The sequence below is a fragment of the Conger conger genome, chromosome 7 (assembly GCF_963514075.1).
Source record: "Conger conger chromosome 7, fConCon1.1, whole genome shotgun sequence".
NCBI classification, from domain to species: domain Eukaryota; kingdom Metazoa; phylum Chordata; class Actinopteri; order Anguilliformes; family Congridae; genus Conger; species Conger conger.
The window spans coordinates 47,318,256-47,339,024 of record NC_083766.1 but is presented as its reverse complement, the minus strand read 5'-3'; the positions used below and the strand labels follow the sequence as shown (position 1 = coordinate 47,339,024).

The window sequence follows — 20,769 nt, the reverse complement described above, 5'->3', positions numbered from 1 at the left end:
TCTCGGCACAGCTCCAAACTCATGCACATTATCGCCCTCTGGTGGTTGCTTTGGTTATCATGCAATCTGATCGAAGTTGCCTCTTGCTCCATATTTATCATGCTGTCACCACATCCTCTTAACAGTTTTACCTTCAAGAAACCTATTCATCTCTAATATTGAGTGCAGATAAATTACCTCACCTAAACAGTTTTATTATAAATTATTAAAACAAAAACGTTATTGCATTCTGTATGATAAGCATAAATTGATTTTAGGCTTAAGCCCGGCATTAAGCTATATCGAAAGACTGGAATTTTATTTCCATTATGCATACATTAATCTGTGTGCTGTGTAATATATTTATGTATATACTGTCTTTCTAATGCAAATTACCAATTATCCCACACAGTGGGGTCCTGGCCAAATTCTCAACATGGCTCCAAGTCATGACAATGAAATCTTACCCCAGTGTAACTATCTGAATCACCCCTCCTTCTTCACCTATGAATGTGTGGTGAGTGTTCTTGTGCAAAATGGCTTCCCTGCATCACTGAGCCATATTATACCTCGGTGGTGGTTTGGTGAGTTCCCCTCTAACCTTCACTGTGAAATGTAGTTTTAACTCTGGAAGTGGAAAAACCCATGGCTCTGGACAGAGCCAACAGAGGCCCTGAATGACTGTGGCTATCATAACTCTCGCTTGTTGAGCAGGAGCGTGAACCCAAGCACCCAAATTCCCCCAGTCTCTCTTAATGTGGCCACCCCACGGGGAAGACTGGGTCCCACCAGTATCATTCACCTGGGACAGTACTGTAAATGAGAAGAAAGTTGTAGGTGGGCCTCCCTAGTTGCATAAATATGAACAAATACTTTCAAATAACAAAACCAGCAGCTAATGTTCCATTGGTATATACTTTATTGTTCTGTATAATAACTAGCACACTACAACTACTGACTTTTATACAATCCGAAGGTGAATGCTGTAACTTTGTATTACTCAACATCGTTTACTAGTATAACTTGGGTTACATTTTCAATGTAACACTGAGTGGGCAGCAGAGACAAGAGCAGGAAGACAGAAGGTTCCCTGATCGCACCACCAGCTTTCATTTCTGTACAGTAAAACGTCTGCAGAGACAAAAACGTGTAAACGGGTCACACGTCCATCGCTTAAAAAAAACAAACAAAAAAAAAAACAGAAGAGCCAGCCGTTGGGAGACGCTTCACTTCATATCAGACATGGGTCAAATACGTGATTGCTTTGGATTCAAATACTTTTCTGTGCTCGCTTGATCTCGCCTAGTGCAATTGAGCCAACCAAGAGGACCAGAAGATGGGGTTTGAACATATTGAGAGTATTTCATAGGTTCCAAATACACTAGACAACCTTGGTATAGCAAAGACTTATTTGACCCAGGTCTGCTGGATGTTTGGTCTTAATCGCTATGCTAACATGATCCATTAAACACAGGGCCCACTGTTGAACATTACAGTAATGTACTCATCTCTTTGTTCCATTGGCAAACCCTGCTGGAGAACAGTAATCATTATGAGACGCATCCTCGGCCACATTTCCACTTCTAATCGGTAATCAGACCGTTCGTTTACATTTTTTTTTTCTTCTTCTTTTCACAATTAACTGATTACCACAGCAAATAATTATCACATTTCAATTAAAAGGCTTAGGATTTTGCTTCTTTGACCATTCAAACTGTTGATATATTCAGTCATTTATATAAGCTGTATGAAATCAGGAACCGCTTCCATGAATTTCACAAGATAAATAAATAAATAAATAAATAAATAAATAAATAAAATAATAAATTAATAAATTAATAAATTAATAAATTAATAAATTAATAAATTAATAAATAAACACGGTTAAGCATATGGACCCTTAGTAGCAGCCTGCTTTCATGTATTATACACTGCCCTAATTTTGGGAAGCAGTCCGGTTGTTGGAGTCTAATACATAGCTTACCATAATTAATAGTCCCAAAAATAGTTAAGAAATAAATACAACACATTGCACATCTTTTTTTTTTTTTTTTTTCGTGCCTTCGACTTAGTGCTTAGATCAGAAATCCGGTATAAAGGCGAACAGACGGGTATACAGTATCTTCCCCAGTACCAGTGGTGGTAGAGAAGGGATCAGGGTCTTCAGCACAACAAGGAGCCCTTTCCCCTGGGTGCAATACGCTGAGTATCCACACTGGCCAAAACTATGAAATAACATGGTACATACAGTGCATAGTTTACAGCCGGAGCTAACTGCTGAGATCTTACGAACCACATCCTGACGTACAAAGTACACCACTGGGAGAAAGAAAAAAAAAGCTTGACGGCTCAGTTTTTTGCCGATATGAACTCCTTTCTTCTTCTTTTTATTCTTTTGCTTGATCTCGTGATTTTGAAAAACTTCAGTTATTCAACAGAAAGAAACAGAAAAAAAAACATTGAACCATCTTGTTTTTTTGCTGAAACTCTTTCTTTGTCTTCAAAAACATCTGCTAGGAAATAATCCCAATCTTCTGATTTGCACTTTAGTGTGAGCGTAAGAGTTTCTGTTAGCGTGTTTGTTCTTTTCCTATATGGAGGAATATCTGCAAAAGTGCTTTTTTAAAAATTTGTTCAAGATGAACCTCAGTGGATCTTTGAATCAGGAACTAGAAGAAGACTTTCATAACAGCCACACTGTACAGTATGTTGTCTTTAATTTGCTTTCCATTTTCAAAAATCCCCCCCCCCCAACCCCTTTTTGAGCCCGGCTCATTTTTGAAAACATAAAGATAAGGTGTTTTTTGGTGATTCCCAGTTAGCATTTTTTCTCAGTTGCTATTTTCTAGATTACAGAACAGGAGAGTGGCTGGTCGACAGTTGAACTTCAGTGGAGTCCGTGGATAACCCTTTTGGTTGTTTGACACCTTCCTGTTGATACTGGCTTCCTTTGGGTGTGTCCAGGATTACTGGGGTTCCGTCCCTGACCAGTGTCCCACTGAATCCTCTGCTGTTGTTTACTTGGTTCCACTGAGACAAAGGGACCTGAACAATGCAGCTGACCAGTGTGATTTTAGGCCTCAGCTGCAGCTGCCACGCCTGTTAAATTTTAAACTTACGGACTAAAACAAGGGCAAAATTGCACTGCGTGCAGTGTGGTTACCAAAGAATCAGTTAAATGTTAGTAAATGCATTTTCATATGATGAAGGTTTTTGTCATTCAACCTCAGGCTTGGCTGTTCAACAGAGCCGTTCTAAGAGGGTTCCAGGAGGGAGCACTGGAGACTGAACTCGTCACACTGGGGAAATGTGATCTGGGGCCAGAGTGGGGGTGGGGGAAAGCCGTGGCCGTGGCCAGGGAGGGGCACGGGTGGGGCAGGGGCAGGGGGTCGTTCAGAAGCCTGGGCTCTCGGAGCTGCTGCGGCTGTAGTAGCTGTCATTGCGGCTGACGCTCCTGCTGCGACTCGCGCTCCGGCTAACGCTCCGGCTAACGCTCCTGCTCCTGCTCCGGCTCCGGGTCCGGCTGGGGCTGCGGCTGTAGCTGCTGTAGCTGTCGTAGCTGCGGCTGGGGCTGGAAGCTGAGTGGCTGCTCAGAGAGCTGGAGGAGGGGCTGGGCCTGTAGTAGGGGATGGGCCTCTTACGGGCGCTGAGGAGAGACGGGAGGAGAAATCAAGGCCCTGAACGTCCCAGACACAGCGCACAGCCACCAGACCACTGCTTCTGACAGCTGAGAAAGAAGTTATTTTTTCTTTTTTCTTGTATTTACATGAACACTATATCCCTGCGCACTCTCAGAAATAAAGTGACAGTTTTTGTTCTTCAAATTTCCCAACTGTACCCTAAACTCTTTGGGTACAAATGAGTATGTTTTCTAAGCAAAAAAAGGCTCAAATTAATTATATATTGCGAGCTAGGGGTACAGTTTTATGTACTTATAGGATACCGCCTGAAAGACAAGCATTTGTACCTTTTTAGGCCCTTTTCGTACCTATATTTCTGAGAGTGCGGCGAGGAGGGTTGGTTTGATTTCAGCCAAATTCCAAAATTACAGCCCGGATTCAATCGCCATTAGTCCTGAACTTTGTTTTAAAAAACAAACGTAGGCATGAGTCTATTATAATTCACATTCATTTGAAAGTGAGTGTTCTGGACAAATGATGATTCCATCCAGGCCCATATGCTACCTCAAGGTGCACTGATATGACTGACAGCTGTCAAAGCAGAGAATCTGAGGCTTTGGTGGCATAGCGATTAGTTGCTGCTGTAAAGTTAAGAGGAGAGCGGCTGTTTGTTAGTGTGCATTCAAACCCTCTCAGCAGAGCAAGGAGGTTAAAACCAGTCAGGTCAGTTAGAAAATGGCTGCTCCATTATGCCCTTCTCCCAAAGCGCGCCCTTGATTTACCATTGGTTTGCAACTGGTGAGTACAGAGCTGTTAGGCAATGAAGAGAGAAATCTGAGGAGTTAGCGACTGCAAGAATCTGCCCAGAAATCCATGTGGAAGTAGAAACACTGAACTTGATTTAAGCACTATCAAGGCACCGTTAACTTCACAAGCATGGTTGCACTGTCCCTCACATAAATCGCCTAACGATTAGACCTGGGTCAAATACATAATTGTTTTGGATTCAAATACTTTTCTACGCTCTGATGGCAATTTAGCCAACCAAGGGCAGGGTTTGTACTTTTTGCATATTTGACTCAGGTCTGCTACAACTACATCCAACATCTCACTTAGTTTTGGGATAATCAGTAATCATCGGAATGAAGTGATACAGTGAGAGTAATGTGCCACAACTGCATAGAAAGCTGTGCATATGTGTATTGGGATAATGTGGTCACTGAATAAATGTGCTCTATTCAAGGACTAGCACATTGAATTGCAGTCACTGCAGTCTAACCTAAGCCTTCCACACAGGTCATGTTCAGTAACTGAAATGAGCTTGATTTGATTTTTGAGCCTGCACTGGTGAACACACGCCACCCGTTACACTAAAACAAATGCACTTAAACCGAAAGAAAACACACAACTACAAAATGTTTCTGTGGAACAGATTGCTTTTAGCCTTGACAGTACTTGCATCAATGTCTTTGCATCAATTTTATGCAGCAGTAGTAGTTATCTGCAGCAGTGAGTCTACAGGCGAGGTGAGTATTGTTCTAGTGAATTTCAGGAGAGGAAACAGGAGTTGGCTGTACTCAGGAGACGCGGGTCTGTACGTTAACTGCTTGGCGTAGCAGGTTCAGGTGGAGAGAACTAGAGGAGTCCTGCTGCACAGCAACTGTTACCACGGTAACCCTGCCTGCAGCTCAGTAGAATTCCTCTCTCTGTAGTCTTCAGGGGACCTTAATACAGGAGTGGGAGAAATTGTCAAGTAAAAAAAATAAAAAAATAAAAATACAACCTGACATTTTACTCACCTGGAATGTTATGGAAAGATATCCAACACGATCCCAAGAAATAAAATTGCTATATTTTAATGAACAGAAATACATGTTTTAACTAAAACAGGTAGAGCACAGAATCGCTCTTTCAATGTGACTTATCCTGCGATTAAAATCCAATGTCCAGTTTGAGATTTTTAACCAGAGGCACGAGATTCAGCGCATAAATCTGCAACATGACAGCCATGTACAGTAATTCTAAAGTATGTTATGTTGCATATGATCTTGGTTGTGTTAAACTAATCTTTACTGTGAGAGACAAAGGACAACAGGACTGCATAGGGCTGTTTAAACCTGACAGAAGCATCAGCTCCTTGGAGAAATAGAGGGAAAGAGAACTACAGAAGAGGCTGCAAGAGGAAAATGACAGACTCTCCCGTAGATGTCAGTGTTACTCCGTAATACAGCGGCTGTGTGAGGAGTCTCTCTGTCTCCATTGTGCCCAGCTCAGAGTCATAAGCACCACATACACATACAGTGAAGCTTCATCTGTTCATTATAGCTACACAAATGCAGGAAGGTCACATTGTGAAAAGGTCAAAATATAAAGTAATGATGGACAAGAAATAAGAAGCTTGAGAATCATATTAAGAATATTCCAATTGGATAATGTAAAAATAAGGGTTACATTTTTTTAACGGGGAAAAAAGTTGCCCTCAATATACAGAGCAGACTGTAAGTATTTGGACAGTGGTACAATGTCTGTTCTATTGGCTCTGTACTCCAGCTTTCAGGATTTTAAATGAAATGATGGATATGAGGGTAAAGTGCAGAATTTCACCTTTAATTGGAGAGCATTTATATCCATATTGGGTGATTGATGTAGTAATTACATCCGAATTACAACACATTGGTCCTCATGTTAACAAACGCTAATAACAGACTCCTTATAAGCTTCCTTATACCTGCACAATGGAAGCAATTGAATACACCTGAATAATCAGAAACAGCTGAGAAGCCAACTATACAATTTCATTTGGCCCCCTAAAAGGAGGGGACAATGTATAAAAAGGGAAACGAATCCTACACCGATATGGATGCAAATACCCTCCAAATAAAGGTGAGAGTCTACTTCAATCTCATATTCATTATTCCCTTTCACATCCAATGTGCAGAGTACAGAGCCAAAAGAACAGAAATTGTACCACTGTCCAAATACTTACGGACTGTACTGCATCAATATAAGACCATTTGAGGTGTACTCAATGTCTAATGTCAACGTCATTCGAGAATGAATGCAACATAGCATGATGTAGGGTGATGTCCCAGTGATGGCATATTCAAACACTAAATAAAATTGTCTTCATGTGTTTCTGTCAGCTTCTGCATTTTAGCATCCTCAATAACGGCTGTCGCTACAAAATACAAACGTCAAACTTAAAAACTGAAAACATATTAACAGCAATTAAAATCTTAATTAGTGTTGACGGTTCATTCATTATTTTCTTTACTGCATGAGCTCCATTAAAAAAAAGCATGTGTGTAAGTGGGCTACTTAATGAGCTGTAATTGTGCTGTATCTGTTGTACTGCTCTGGATAACAGTGCATTCTGGGTAAATGCGTAGTGTCTTCACCTGTCACACTGACAAAGCAGCTTGTTCACAGCTCTGTGAAGCAGATTACCAATTATCGTCTTCAACAGCAAAACAAAACAAACACAAACAGTAGTAACCAAGAGGAGTGTGGAGGAAGACATTCATGATGTTCAAGCATGCAACCAACCAAACGAGCGAATCCATTTGACATATAAGACCAACAACTTGCGAGCATTTGCAACAAAATTCTGCCTTGCTGTCAATTTTATGTCATAAAATATTCATGTTCAACGAACAGCATTTGATGTTCTCTTTTTCCTGATCACAGCATCTCAGAGATGCAGTTGAATTCCGAAGCCAGTGGGTTCACATATAGGTCAAGTTACTCAAGGATACACTAAAGTGATAATATGCACACACAACCAGAAGTACAGATTATTTTGATTGGCTCGATTGAACACCAATGACCTATTGCCATGCTCTTCTTAACATACAGTCAGGTGCATAAATATTGGGACATCGACACAATTCTCCTCTTTTCGGCTCTATACACCACCACAATGGATTTGAAATGAAACGAACAAGATATGCTTTAACTGCAGACGTTCAGCTTTAATTTGAGGGTATTTACATCCAAATCAGGTGAACGGTGTAGGAATTACAACAGTTTCTATATGTGCCTCCCACTTTTTAAGGGACCAAAAGTAATGGGACAATTGGCTGCTCAGCTGTTCCATGGCCAGGTGTGTGTTATTCCCTCATTATCTCATTTACAAGAAGCAGATAAAAGGTCTAGAGTTCATTTCAAGTGTGCTATTTGCATTTGGAATCTGTTGCTGTCAACTCTCAATATGAGATCCAAAGTGAAGCAAGCCATCATTAGGCTGAAAAATCAAAACAAACCCATCAGAGAGATAGCAAAAACATTAGGTGTGGCCAAATCAACTGTTTGGAACATTCTTAAAAAGAAAGAACACACCGGTGAGCTCAGCAACACCAAAAGACCCGGAAGACCACAGAAAACAACTGTGGTGGATGACAGAAGAATTCTTTACCTGGTGAAGAAAAACCCCTTCACAACAGTTGGCCAGATCAAGAACACTCCAGGAGGTAGGTGTATGTGTGTCAAAGTCAACAATCAAGAGAAGACTTCACCAGAGTGAAGTTTTGAATTTGATGCGAGCCATGACAGGCAGCCAGTGGAGGGTAGTAAGCAGGGGGGTGACGTGCGAGTATTTGGGAAGGTTGAAGACCAGACGAGCTGCTGCATTCTGGATAAGTTGGAGGGGTCTGATGGCGGATGCTGGGAGGCCAGCCAAGAGGGAATTGCAGTAGTCCAGGCGGGACAGAACCATCGCTTGGACCAGGAGCTGGGTCGAGTAGGGGGTGAGAAAGGGGCGGATTCTCCGTATGTTGCATAGGAAGAACCTGCAAGACCGGGTCACCGCCGCAATGTTCTCGGAAAGGGACAGTCTGCTGTCCATCACCATGCCGAGGTTCCTTGCACTGGGTGACGGCGTGAGTGTGGTATCCCCGAGGGAAATGGAGAGATGCAGATGGGGAGAGATCAACTTGAGATCAACTTGTACCAGAATGATGGGAAGAGAAGAGTATGGAGAAGGAAAGGAACTGCTCATGATCCAAAACATACTACCTCATCAGTGAAGCATGGTGGTGGTAGTGTCATGGCGTGGGCATGTATGGCTGCCAATGGAACTGGTTCCCTTGTATTTATTGATGATGTGACTGCTGACAAAAGCAGCATGAATTCTTAAGTGTTTCGGGCAATATTATCTGCTCATATTCAGCCAAATGCTTCAGAACTCATTGGACGGCGCTTCACAGTGCAGATGGACAATAACCCGAAGCATACTGCGAAAGCAACCAAAGAGTTTTTTAAGGCAAAGAAGTGGAATGTTATGCAATGCCCAAGTCAATCACCTGACCTGAATCCGATTGAACATGCATTTCACTTGCTGAAGACAAAACTTAAAGGAAAATGCCCCAAGAACAAGCAGGAACTGAAGACAGTTGCAGTAGAGGCCTGGCAGAGCATCACCAGGGATGAAACCCAGCGTCTGGTGATGTCTATGCGTTCCAGACTTCAGGCTGTAATTGACTGCAAAGGATTTGCAACCAAGTATTAAAAAGTGAAAGTTTGATTTATGATTGTTAGTTTGTCCCATTACTTTTGGTCCCTTAAAAAGTGGGAGGCGCATATAGAAACTGTTGTAATTCCTACACCGTTCACCTGATTTGGATGTAAATATGAAAGTCTGCAGTTAAAGCACATCTTGTTCGTTTAATTTCAAATCCATTGTGGTTATGTATAGAGCCAAAAAGATGAGAATTGTGTGGATGTCCCAATATTTATGGACCTGACTGTAGGTTTCCATACCCACTGTGGTCCAGATCACACACATACAGTATGTCTCTCCTGCAGATATGTGACATCTATTTTGGTTGTTATTGGAAGGTGGTAAAAATAAATAAACAAAAATAAAAGTTGCAAAATCTTGAGAAAACATCTGTTCGTTCAAGAAACTCACTGTAAAAACCAAATATTTTAGTCTTATATATAATATTTAAATTAATGTTTTGCTAAATAAGACAAAAGCTTTGCCAATGAGCTGAATTTGACTAATTTCAAGATTTGCCAATGGGGTAAGAAAGTTTCACAGTAACGTAAAACAAACGTTAAGGAGAAAAAACTTTAAGGGTTGGTTTCGGAGGTATAGATTAAGCTTAGTCTTGGACTAAATTGAGTTTTGTCTGGAGAAAACTTGAATTTAGTCTTGAACTACAGTAGGCTTAACCTGCGTCTACAAAGCTGGCCCACAGACTCACGACAAGACTAAAACACTTTCTGTAACAGAATTATTTCGCAGTGCTCACTGCAGTAACAACTTCGTTCCAGCGGGGATGGGTCACCCTTGGCTCCAGCTCGCTCTTACCTTGTGATCCTCCGTGCCTCCATGAAGCTGGGGGAGTCGCGCCTCCTCTTCCGGATGGGAGAGTAGCTCCTGGAGCGCCGGCGGGCCCGGCCCTCGGAGTCTGTGTGGTGGGCGCTGTCTTTCTCCCTGTAACGGGCACACAGACGGGAGTGAGGCTCACCCCTGCCCGCACAGCCTGGCACCCCGGTGCTGCGGCACGTGCCCACGGCAGTTTAATCGCTAAACAGCACCATGTCGCCGCGGTCCTCGGTTACCAAGGCAACCTCCTCGCACCTTTTAACATAGCACGGCACAGTGCCGTGTATAGATAAAGTGTATTTTTAGATAAAGAGCAAAAAAGAGATTCAGTGTGAATGAGCACACCCATTTCCAGCAGTGAATAGTATCACTGTATCTGTGTTGCTCCCAAACAGTCATGTGTGCCTAAATCTGAATCTGAAATGATTTCTTTTTAATGGTACACCCATGCTAATAAACAAACATTTATTCACATTCCTTGAATTGTTCCTCCTTGACGTTAATGAAGTGATAGTTATGGAAGAAACATTTATACATTGTATAGTTTATCTAGTCTGTGTGGCTATTGTTTCACCATGGTCATTTAAAATGTCCTATTGATGAAAACTCATGTATTGCAGTCTGCGAGATCAGGAATCACTAAGCCTAATAGTCTTATGCTTTGTTTAAACAGAACGCCTTAATGCTGAAATGCTCATTTCCAAACAAAGCCAATCTATTTGAGCAACTGTCCACACAATGGGCCTCATTTATCAATATTTTCGGAAATCAATGTATGTGTGATCAGAAAAGAACTAAGAACTTTCGCCAGATTCATGAAAGACACGTAAACACAGCTTTTTTTTGTGTATGTAGTTTGGGTGTATGTTGAGAAATACCAAGTAATCATAAATCAAAGGTGGGTGCACAAAATGGGTGATTAGCATAAATTGACACCCCAAAACACCATATATGGAATTTTGGCTTTTTAAAGAGAAAAAACTCCTCTGAAGCCGAGATTCCTGTTAATGGAAGTACAACAAGCCAAAAACATACACCGATCAGCCATAACATTAAAACCACCAGCTTAAACCAGTATTTTTGCGATTAAAAATACTTTAAACTGTATAAACTTGTCTGTAAACACTTAATAGTGCTTTTTTTTGTTTTTTAAATAACTGGTGTTCATGATCAAAACAGTGCACACAACCTCCACCCCCCCCCCCCCCCCAGCAGCTGAGAGCACTGGTGAGCACTTTGGGCTCCTACGAAAAAAAAAAAAAAAATTCCGAAAACGTTGATATATCCCACATTATATGAGGAAATGCATTTCTGATGGATTTACAGTGAATTTTGTTCAGCTCACGTTCGATAAATGAGGCCTAGAGTGTTTATATGAGCTATGTGTCTTAGTTCTGCCGTGAAATTAAATTAATTCAACACTATTGCATACTGTAGGGTGAGGTGAACAAAGCATTTCCTGTAAGGAGGTTAAAAAAAAATTCCATGACTGCTCACACACAAGCCGCAAACCTGGTATCGGATATTTAATGCATGTAGGACCACATACAACGATGGTCAAAATATGAAAGACACCTTGTTATCTGTTGATTGAAGTTTGAACTTCAAGAGAAGTTCAATATTGGATATAGAGAAAAAAATAGCCAGTCTAAAAAAAAGCCTTGGTGACAATTGCCAAGAGTAATAATTCAGACAATGCAGAAAGGAGGCATGTGCTGCAGAGTGTCTGAGCATGATGAGCCTTGGAAAAAGAGTCATCTTTGCCTGCGAAGACAAACAAGTTCCGGATTGATGGTGCTGTGCCAAGAAAAGGGCAGATGCTCTGTCGAAACTGAATAAGCATGTTTGTGTTCATCGAGCTCATTTTCCCAGAAGATGTCAATAAATACGCTTTGAAAGTCTGTACCAAAAACAATTTGGCCCTGTTGCAAACAGCAGGTTGCAGCTGGGTGAAGTTTAACTAGAATTATACACTAGACCCTAACAGAAATGAAATGCAGTAATGGACTGACTGGTTAGCTGAATGGGCTATGAGGCTGGAAACAGCACACACAATTACACCTTACTTGGCTTGTCATTATCAGAGATAATATAATATAAACAAGACACATGTGCAGAGAAACATGCGGGAAAATCAACCATGTTTGTTATAAAGGCTGGGAGAATAAACTCAGTTTGCGTAAGAGACCAAACACAGCACTCATCATCACAACATCTTCTCAGTAAAAAGGAGATGTATGCTGTTGAAATCCATCAAAAGGGCTGTGCTGTTTTTTTTTTTTTTTAGGAGAGAAGACAGTCTACTCATCTTTTGTATTTTTTTATTTTATTCAGAGACAGAGGGAAACAGATCACAGTGCAGAAGGTGCCATAGCAATACTTACGGCATGCTGGTTGGCTGTCCTATAGCCTAGCTTGTGTTTGAGCAAATCTTTCAGAGTGGAAAGTTATAGGCTCGTGGTCCAAGTTAACCCTGACCGTGCACCTTGTTACTAGGGATCGAATGCCGTAATTAAGAAAATTACAGTAATTCTGTGACATTAATGTCAGTATTACTGTTCTTGACATTGAGAGCATCTCATCCGTTTGTTTACCTACATACCTAGTGCATCCTGCTGAGAAAGCCATGCCAAAGCATTTTTATTTAATCATGGATCTTTTAAGACACTTGTTGGATAGAACATAAGAAGAGTCGACACAAGGAGGGGAGGGGCTGCAGGGTAGTTGGGACTGCACCTGGATTGGTTCCAGACCCTATCCCCTCATCTCTCTTCAAGGCAATCACACCAGGCCCATTCTTGTCTTCTGGATGTTTCCCCTCTGGATGATTCGTCTTTCAAGAAGGTCCACATCACCCTGCTTCTGAAGAAGCCCACCCCATCATCCAGAACTATCGTCCAGTATCTATTCTTCCTTTTTTATCCAAAACACTTCAACACTTTGGCAAAACAACCTGCTCAACCCCGACCAGTCTGGATTCAGACCTGGCCACTCGACGGAGACTGTACTCCTCGTCCTCAGTGGATGAATTCATGCCGCACAAGCAGGCCTGATTCCTCTAGCTCTCTCTGCTGCCTTTGACACTGTTGACCACTCCATCCTCCTGTCCTCCATGGCAGCAGTGGGGATCTGTGACACAGCCATAGACATAGGATTGAGTCCGACCTATCCGGTCACTCCTTCCAGGTTGCCTGGGCTTGTAAGAGTATCAATGCCTCGTCCCCTTGCCATAGAAGCTCCCAGGGCTCAGTCCCTGTCCCCTTCTCTTCTCCCTTTACAGCAGATCTCTTGGCCCTGTTTATGACCACCCATGGTTTGTCTTATCACTGTCATGCTGCAACGCTTTCGCAGAGTAATCTTCCTGCTCTAACTTCTCCCCCCTGATTTTTCTATTTCCATAGGGGACACCTTGTGACACCCTGTGCAAAGAACCTTGAAGTGGTGATTGACCGGAGGTTGTTCCTCTCCAAGAATATTGCGGTGGTGACCAGGGCATGCAGATTCTTCCTGTACAACATCCAGAGTATCTGTCCCTTTCTCATTTACTTGACCCAGCTCCTGGTCCATGCAATGGTACTGTCCAGCCTGGACTACTTCAACTCTCTTCTGGCTGACCTTTCAGCATTAGACCACTGCAACTCATCCAGATTGCTGAAGCAAGTCTGGTTTTCAACCTTTGCAGACACATTAGCCCCCTGCTAACTGCATCCACTGGCCGCCTGTTATGGCTTGCATCAAATTTAAAACATTGCTAGCAAACCAGGCAGGTACAGGGTCAGTCCCAGCATATCTACAAAAGATCATCAGACCCTACAAGCCTACCAGACCACTCTGTTCTGTCACCTCAAGACGCCTGACAACTCTCTCTCTTCGCACTGGCACTTCCCAGTCAGAACTTCTGTCTGTTCTGGCCCCACGGTGGTGGAATGACATTCCCATGGAGGTCAGAACAGCAGAGACTCTGACCATCATCAAGCGCACCCCTTCAGGCTGCACCTCTCTCTACCCCTCCCTACCTCCCTGTACCTCCCTCCATCCAAAATGGAGTGTATTAAGGTAGAAGCACCTCATACCTACTGTCAAATCCGGCGGTGGGTCATTGATGTTTTGAAGATGTTTTGCTGCCAGTGGCCCAGGGGAACTATTTAAGATCAATGGCACAATTAATTCAACAAAGTACTAGGAAATCATGGCAGAAAATCTGGTCACCTCTGCTAGGAAACCGAGTCTTGGTCGTAGGTAGATTATCCAGCAGGACAACGACTCCAAGCATACATCAATATCCACACAGAAATGGTTAAGCAAAAACAAAAACCATGTTCTGCAATGGCCATCTCAGTGTCCAGACTGAAATCCCATTAAAAACCAGTGGTCTTAACTGAAAAGGGGGGTATCCCAAGGATATCAATGATGGAGGAATGGTCAAAAATCACTCCAAATATGTTTTCTAACCTTATCACAATTTATAGGCAAAGACTCTTGGCTGTCATCTTGAAAGGTAGTGTTTGCACATTAGTATTAAAGTATTATAGAAATAATGTATTTATTTGAAATATATAAGACTTTAGTTGATACCATTGAATCATTAATAAGGTGCACAACTTTACACATTGTTTTTTAGCTTACAACACTTTATGTGCAGATTTATCAGGGATGCCAATAATTCTGGAGCTCACTGCAAGTAAGTTATCTATAGTAGTTATCACACTTGTGTATACCTGTTTTATTATCATATTTGCCAAGCCTGTTTATTGCTGCTTGTGTTTGTTTGTTCTGGCAGGAGTGGGGGCTGTACCTGGATTGGTTCGGATGGGAGTGGGGGCTGTACCTGGATTGGTTCTAATGGGAGTGGGGGCTGTATCTTGATTGGTTCTGGCGGGAGTGGGGGCTGTACCTGGATTGGTTCTTGCAGGATTGGGGGGTGTACCTGGATTGGTTCTGGTGGGAGTGGGGGCTGTACCTGGATTGGTTCTTGCAGGATTGGGGGGTGTACCTGGATTGGTTCTGGTGGGAGTGGGGCCTGTACCTGGATTGGTTCTGGCGGGAGTGGGGGCTGTACCTGGATTGGTTTTTGCGGGATTGGGCGGTGTACCTGGATTGATTCTGGCAGGAGTGGGGGCTGTACCTGGACTGGTTCTTGCAGGATTGGGGGGTGTACCTGTATTGGTTCTGGCGGGAGTGGGGGCTGTACCTGGATTGGTTCTGATGGGAGTGGGGGCTGTACCTGGATTGGTTCTAATGGGAGTGGGGGCTGTACCTGGATTGGTTCTGGTGGGAGTGGGGGCTGTACCTGGATTGGTTCTTGCAGAATTGGGGGGTGTACCTGGATTGGTTCTGGTGGGAGTGGGGCCTGTACCTGGATTGGTTCTGGCGGGAGTGGGTCTGTACCTGGATTGGTTCTGACGGGAGTGGGGGCTGTACCTGGATTGGTTCTGACAGGAGTGGGGGCTGTACCTGGATTGGTTTTTGCGGGACTGGGCGGTGTACCTGGATTGGTTCTGGCAGGAGTGGGGGCTGTACCTGGATTGGTTCTTGCAGGATTGGGGGGTGTACCTGTATTGGTTCTGGTGGGAGTGGGGGCTGTACCTGGATTGGTTCTGATGGGAGTGGGGGCTGTACCTGGATTGGTTCTTGCAGGATTGGGGGGTGTACCTGTATTGGTTCTGGCGGGAGTGGGGCTGTACCTGGATTGGTTCTGACAGGAGTGGGGGCTGTACCTGGATTGGTTCTTGCAGGATTGGGGGGTGTACCTGGATTGGTTCTGATGGGAGTGGGGGCTGTACCTGGATTGGTTCTGGTGGGAGTGGGGGCTGTACCTGGATTGGTTCTAACAGGAGTAGGGGGCTGCACCTGGATAGGTTCTTGGAGGATTGGGGGGTGTACCTGTATTGGTTCTGGCAGGAGTGGGTCTGTACCTGGATTGGTTTTTGCGGGACTGGGCGGTGTACCTGGATTGGTTCTGGCAGGAGTGGGGGCTGTACCTGGATTGGTTTTTGCGGGACTGGGCGGTGTACCTGGATTGGTTCTGGCAGGAGTGGGGGCTGTACCTGGATTGGTTCTTGCAGGATTGGGGGGTGTACCTGTATTGGTTCTGGTGGGAGTGGGGGCTGTACCTGGATTGGTTCTGATGGGAGTGGGGGCTGTACCTGGATTGGTTCTTGCAGGATTGGGGGGTGTACCTGTATTGGTTCTGGCGGGAGTGGGGGCTGTACCTGGATTGGTTCTGGCGGGAGTGGGGGCTGTACCTGGATTGGTTCTGGTGGGAGTGGGGGCTGTACCTGGATTGGTTCTAACAGGAGTAGGGGGCTGTACCTGGATAGGTTCTTGCAGGATTGGGGGGTGTACCTGGATTGGTTCTGGCGGGAGTGGGTCTGTACCTGGATTGGTTCTGACAGGAGTGGGGGCTGTACCTGGATTGGTTCTTGCAGGATTGGGGGGTGTACCTGGATTGGTTCTGATGGGAGTGGGGGCTGTACCTGGATTGGTTCTGGTGGGAGTGGGGGCTGTACCTGGATTGGTTCTAACAGGAGTAGGGGGCTGTACCTGGATAGGTTCTTGCAGGATTGGGGGGTGTACCTGTATTGGTTCTGGCAGGAGTGGGTCTGTACCTGGATTGGTTCTGATGGGAGTGGGGGCTGTACCTGGATTGGTTCTGACAGGAGTGGGGGCTGTACCTGGATTGGTTCTGACGGGAGTGAGGGCTGCCCCTGGATTGGTTCTGACGGGAGTGGGGGCTGTACCTGGATTGGTTCTAACAGGAGTAGGGGGCTGTACCTGGATAGGTTCTTGCAGGATTGGGGGGTGTACCTGTATTGGTTCTGGCGGGAGTGGGGCTGTACCTGGATTGGTTCTGACAGGAGTGGGGGCTGTACCTGGATTGGTTCTTGCAGGATTGGGGGGTGTACCTGGATTGGTTCTGATGGGAGTGGGGGCTGTACCTGGATTGGTTCTGGTGGGAGTGGGGGCTGTACCTGGATTGGTTCTAACAGGAGTAGGGGGCTGCACCTGGATAGGTTCTTGGAGGATTGGGGGGTGTACCTGTATTGGTTCTGGCAGGAGTGGGTCTGTACCTGGATTGGTTCTGACGGGAGTGGGGGCTGTACCTGGATTGGTTCTGACAGGAGTGGGGGCTGTACCTGGATTGGTTCTGACGGGAGTGGGGGCTGTACCTGGATTGGTTCTTGCAGGATTGGGGGGTGCACCTGTATTGGTTCTGGCAGGAGTGGGGGCTGTATCTGGATTGGTTCTGACGGGAGTGGGTCTGTACCTGGATTGGTTCTGACGGGAGTGGGGGGACTTGGCCTTGCTGCCGTGTTCCCGTGAATGCGATCGAGAGCCCGAGCGCCCACTGCTCCAGGAGCTGCTGCGCTGGCGGAGGCTGTGGGAGGAGCTCTTCTTTCTGCCTGAAGTCCGGCGCCCACGCCGCGATGGCGATGCTGATGAGCTCCGGTGGCGTGCCTGCGTCCGATTATGGTGGCGCCTCTTGGAGGAGCGGGCTCCTCTCGTCCTGGAAAGGGGATAACGGTCAGAGTGCCCACCCCATGACAGGTGTATATACATCCAGTATCTGCACATTCAAGTGCCAAAGCAATGGGCAATTTATATGTGCAACCATTACTACAATAAGCCTTAAGAGATATTCTGCGGTGTTGCGATGTATCAAATAAAATGAATCAATGAATCATCAACTAGAAGCTGCAGTTAGCGGTTTGCCAAAACTGCGAACACTTTTTGTGAATTTAAACAACATAACCAATAGGTGTAAGCCTCCCATACCATGGGAGTGGTTTTACTGAAAACCCACAACACAAAATAAGACTGCAATACAACTGTCCTTCAGCCCTTCAATTCCCACCGTGGGGCCTAGCAATGCTCCCTAGAGGCTGGGAGAGGCAACTACAGGGCTAAGGAGGCGTTGTGGGCCAGAGGCTCCTGCTCACTTCTTCTGCTGCGAGCTCTTATTCCTCTTATTCGGTGGGAGATTGTGCTGGGAGCGGGTGGAGTCGCTGCTGTGGGCGGGGGAACGGGAGCCCCTCCCCGGTGCTCTCTGGCGGCTCCTGCGATTGGTGGAGGATGGCGAGGGCGACCGCCTTGCTCCCTGGTGATAGTCATCCCCGGATATAGTGGTGACCCCCGGATGTACAGACAGGCGGCCGGGGCTCGAGCCGACAGCGTCCTGGGCCTTGGCCCCTTTCGGGTGGGGAGAGAGCGATGTCCGAGCTCCCCCGGAGCCCGCGAATGACCTCAGTGTCTGGAGAGGAAAGGATAAAAAAACAAACATAAAAATAACAAAAAAAGAAAAAAAAGGAAAAATTGCATTAGAGCGTTCTGACCACAGCATGTGTGTGCAAGGGTGTATTTGCCAAAAAAAAGAAAAGGAAAAAAGAATGTGATATCTAAAGAAAAACAAGATCTAGAGCTTGTCGGTAAGGTTCAAAGACAGTCCTCTATGGTGCAGCACATGCAATACTTGACATGCAAAATCATAATGAGTCAAAAGAAATCATAAACCCGAGAGGGAAAAAATTGTAAGGAGAAAGAGGAGGGAAAAAATGTAAATTAGGAAAATGAAGTTTAATTTAAGAGAATAGAGCAGAAAGCAATGTAACAAGAACAGAGAAAATTTGTACAAATTATTAAAAATAAAACGGAGGACTTTTCATTTAGGTAATGATAAAAAAAGAAATGAAACCAAACCTTAAAGAAATTAAGAAACAACTTGACGGAACATCACAGAAATGGAAGGAACAAAATAAAGATTCACAAATATAGTATCAATCCAATCAAAACAACTGCCTTTACTCAAAAATAAATTTGTTTGTGTATTTTTTTCCCTGCAGACAACTGCGGAGATGTGAACAGCGACCCATGTCTTTTTTAATGGATAATCTTTGTTTAACTCCCTTTTGGTTAACATCCACTTACCAATAAAGTGGTATTCCCTCCTTTAGTAGGTTAGGTATGAAGAAAAGGGAAAAGTGGGGTAACATAAGTGCATCATTAGAGTCACAATATGCAAGAGAAAAAGACACAAAACCCTTCCCTGGTAGTGATATATGAACAATGTATGATTTAAAAAAAAGAAAGAAAGAAAAAACCACAATGTGCAAGGAACTCTCACACCAGCGTATGTTTCCAAACCACTCACTCCTGCCCACATCGGATACAGCGCCTTTGTGGACTCTCGGAACCTTGATCATATGGTACGCAGCCCAAAAGAGGGGGGGCGGTCCAAGGTGAAGTATCCTCATGTGCTCTTTCATGATTGACATGAATAGTGTCAGCTTTCTGTGGGAGTCTGGTTCCCTGACCCCTACCATATGTGCTGTTCCATATTCTTCCACAGATTAACTCTAGCTCATGATCCAGAGTCCTTAAGGGGGAATCGGTTGAACATTTCACAACAGATGAAGTATTTGTTTGAAAACCCTTATGCGAAGTTGGCTCAGGGAAAGGATGTTCAGTATGACGATGCTGACAAAGGACCTACTACATTTAAACAGAAATTGTTCATTATAAAAACCTCAAGTTGGCAGTTGGCAAGATCTTAACCAGTTAATGTCTAAAGATTGATAATACTCAGTACTTCATACAAGATGTGTTTGTGTGTCCATGCGTGCATGTACATGCATGAATATCTATACAGTGCAGACCGTAAGTATTTGGTCAGTGGTACAATTTATTTTCTTTTGGCTCTGTACTCTAGCACATTTGAAATTAAACAATGAATATGAGGTTAAAGTTCACACTATCATCTTTCATGTTAAGGTATTTACAGTACTTCCATATTGGGTGATCAGTGTAGGAATGACATCACTTTTTATATATGGTCCCCCCATTCTATCGGACCAAAAGTAATTGGGCAGTTGGCTTCTCAGCCATTTCTGATTAGTCAGGTGTATTCTGTCACTTCCTTAGTGCAGGTATAAGAACACTTTCAATATCTAGTCTTGATTCTAGGCTTTTGATTGCCTTTGGAGTTTGTTATTGGCATTCATCAGCATGTGTAGTTGTGCCAAGTCAAAGTCAAGGAAGCCATTATGAGACTGAGAAATAAGAAAACATAGGCCAAACAATAGTTCAGTTCTTGTACACCTCCAAACTTTGTCCATCTTGGTCTCATCTATCCACATGACCTTTTTCCAGAACACTGCTGGCTCTTTTAGGTACTTCTCGCATTCTCAAACCTGGCGGTGGTTTACATCTAGCAGTGTACCCTCTGTAGATTTGCTTGTCAAGTCTTCTGCGGAGAGAAATCAATGACATGCTCACCCCTGCCTCCTGAAGAGTGTTTTTGGTCTGTCGGACTGGTGTTTAGGGGTTTTATTCATTACATTACATTAATGGCATTTGGCAGACGCTCTTATCCAGAGCGACGTACAACAAAGTGCATACCCATAATTCATTATGGTGAGAACTTTGGTCATCAAATGTTGAGGTCTTCATTGTCCTACACGTGTCTTTACAATACTAAGCTCACCAATGCTCTCTTTCTTCTTAAAGATGTCAATTTTGTATTGGATTTTGGGATTGGATTTTGCTTATTGTTATCTGTATGTCCCTCGTATTTCTCAGACTCATAATGGCTTCCTTGACTGTCATTGGCACAACTTTGGTCCTCATGTTGAAAAATGGCAAATGCAATCAAAAGACTATATACTGAAAGCTTTCTTATACCTGCAGTGATGAAGTGATTGTGTGCACATGTGTGTGTACGTGTGTTATGTATATATGTGTGTGTTGTGTGCATATGTATGTACGTGTGTGTGCACAGGTGTGTGTGTGTGCGTCTCAGGGAAGAGCACATGGGAGGCTTGGGGTCTTTTGTACTGGCCATCA

At 44.1% G+C, this 20,769-nt stretch overlaps 1 protein-coding gene across 1 annotated transcript in view; it reads right to left on the bottom strand.

The window, feature by feature from the left end:
* Nucleotides 1-2,750: 2,750 nt before the first annotated feature.
* srrm3 (serine/arginine repetitive matrix 3) overlaps nucleotides 2,751-20,769 on the bottom strand; it is a 120,310-nt gene continuing 102,291 nt past the window's right edge. The window contains exons 11-14 of the mRNA XM_061250142.1: nucleotides 17,871-18,181; nucleotides 17,198-17,437; nucleotides 9,913-10,038; nucleotides 2,751-3,625 (exon numbers count right to left, since the gene is read on the bottom strand). Of these exons, the coding sequence (XP_061106126.1) occupies nucleotides 3,373-3,625; nucleotides 9,913-10,038; nucleotides 17,198-17,437; nucleotides 17,871-18,181 (930 nt within the window). The 3' untranslated portion in view covers nucleotides 2,751-3,372. The remainder of the gene's footprint in view (nucleotides 3,626-9,912; nucleotides 10,039-17,197; nucleotides 17,438-17,870; nucleotides 18,182-20,769) is intronic.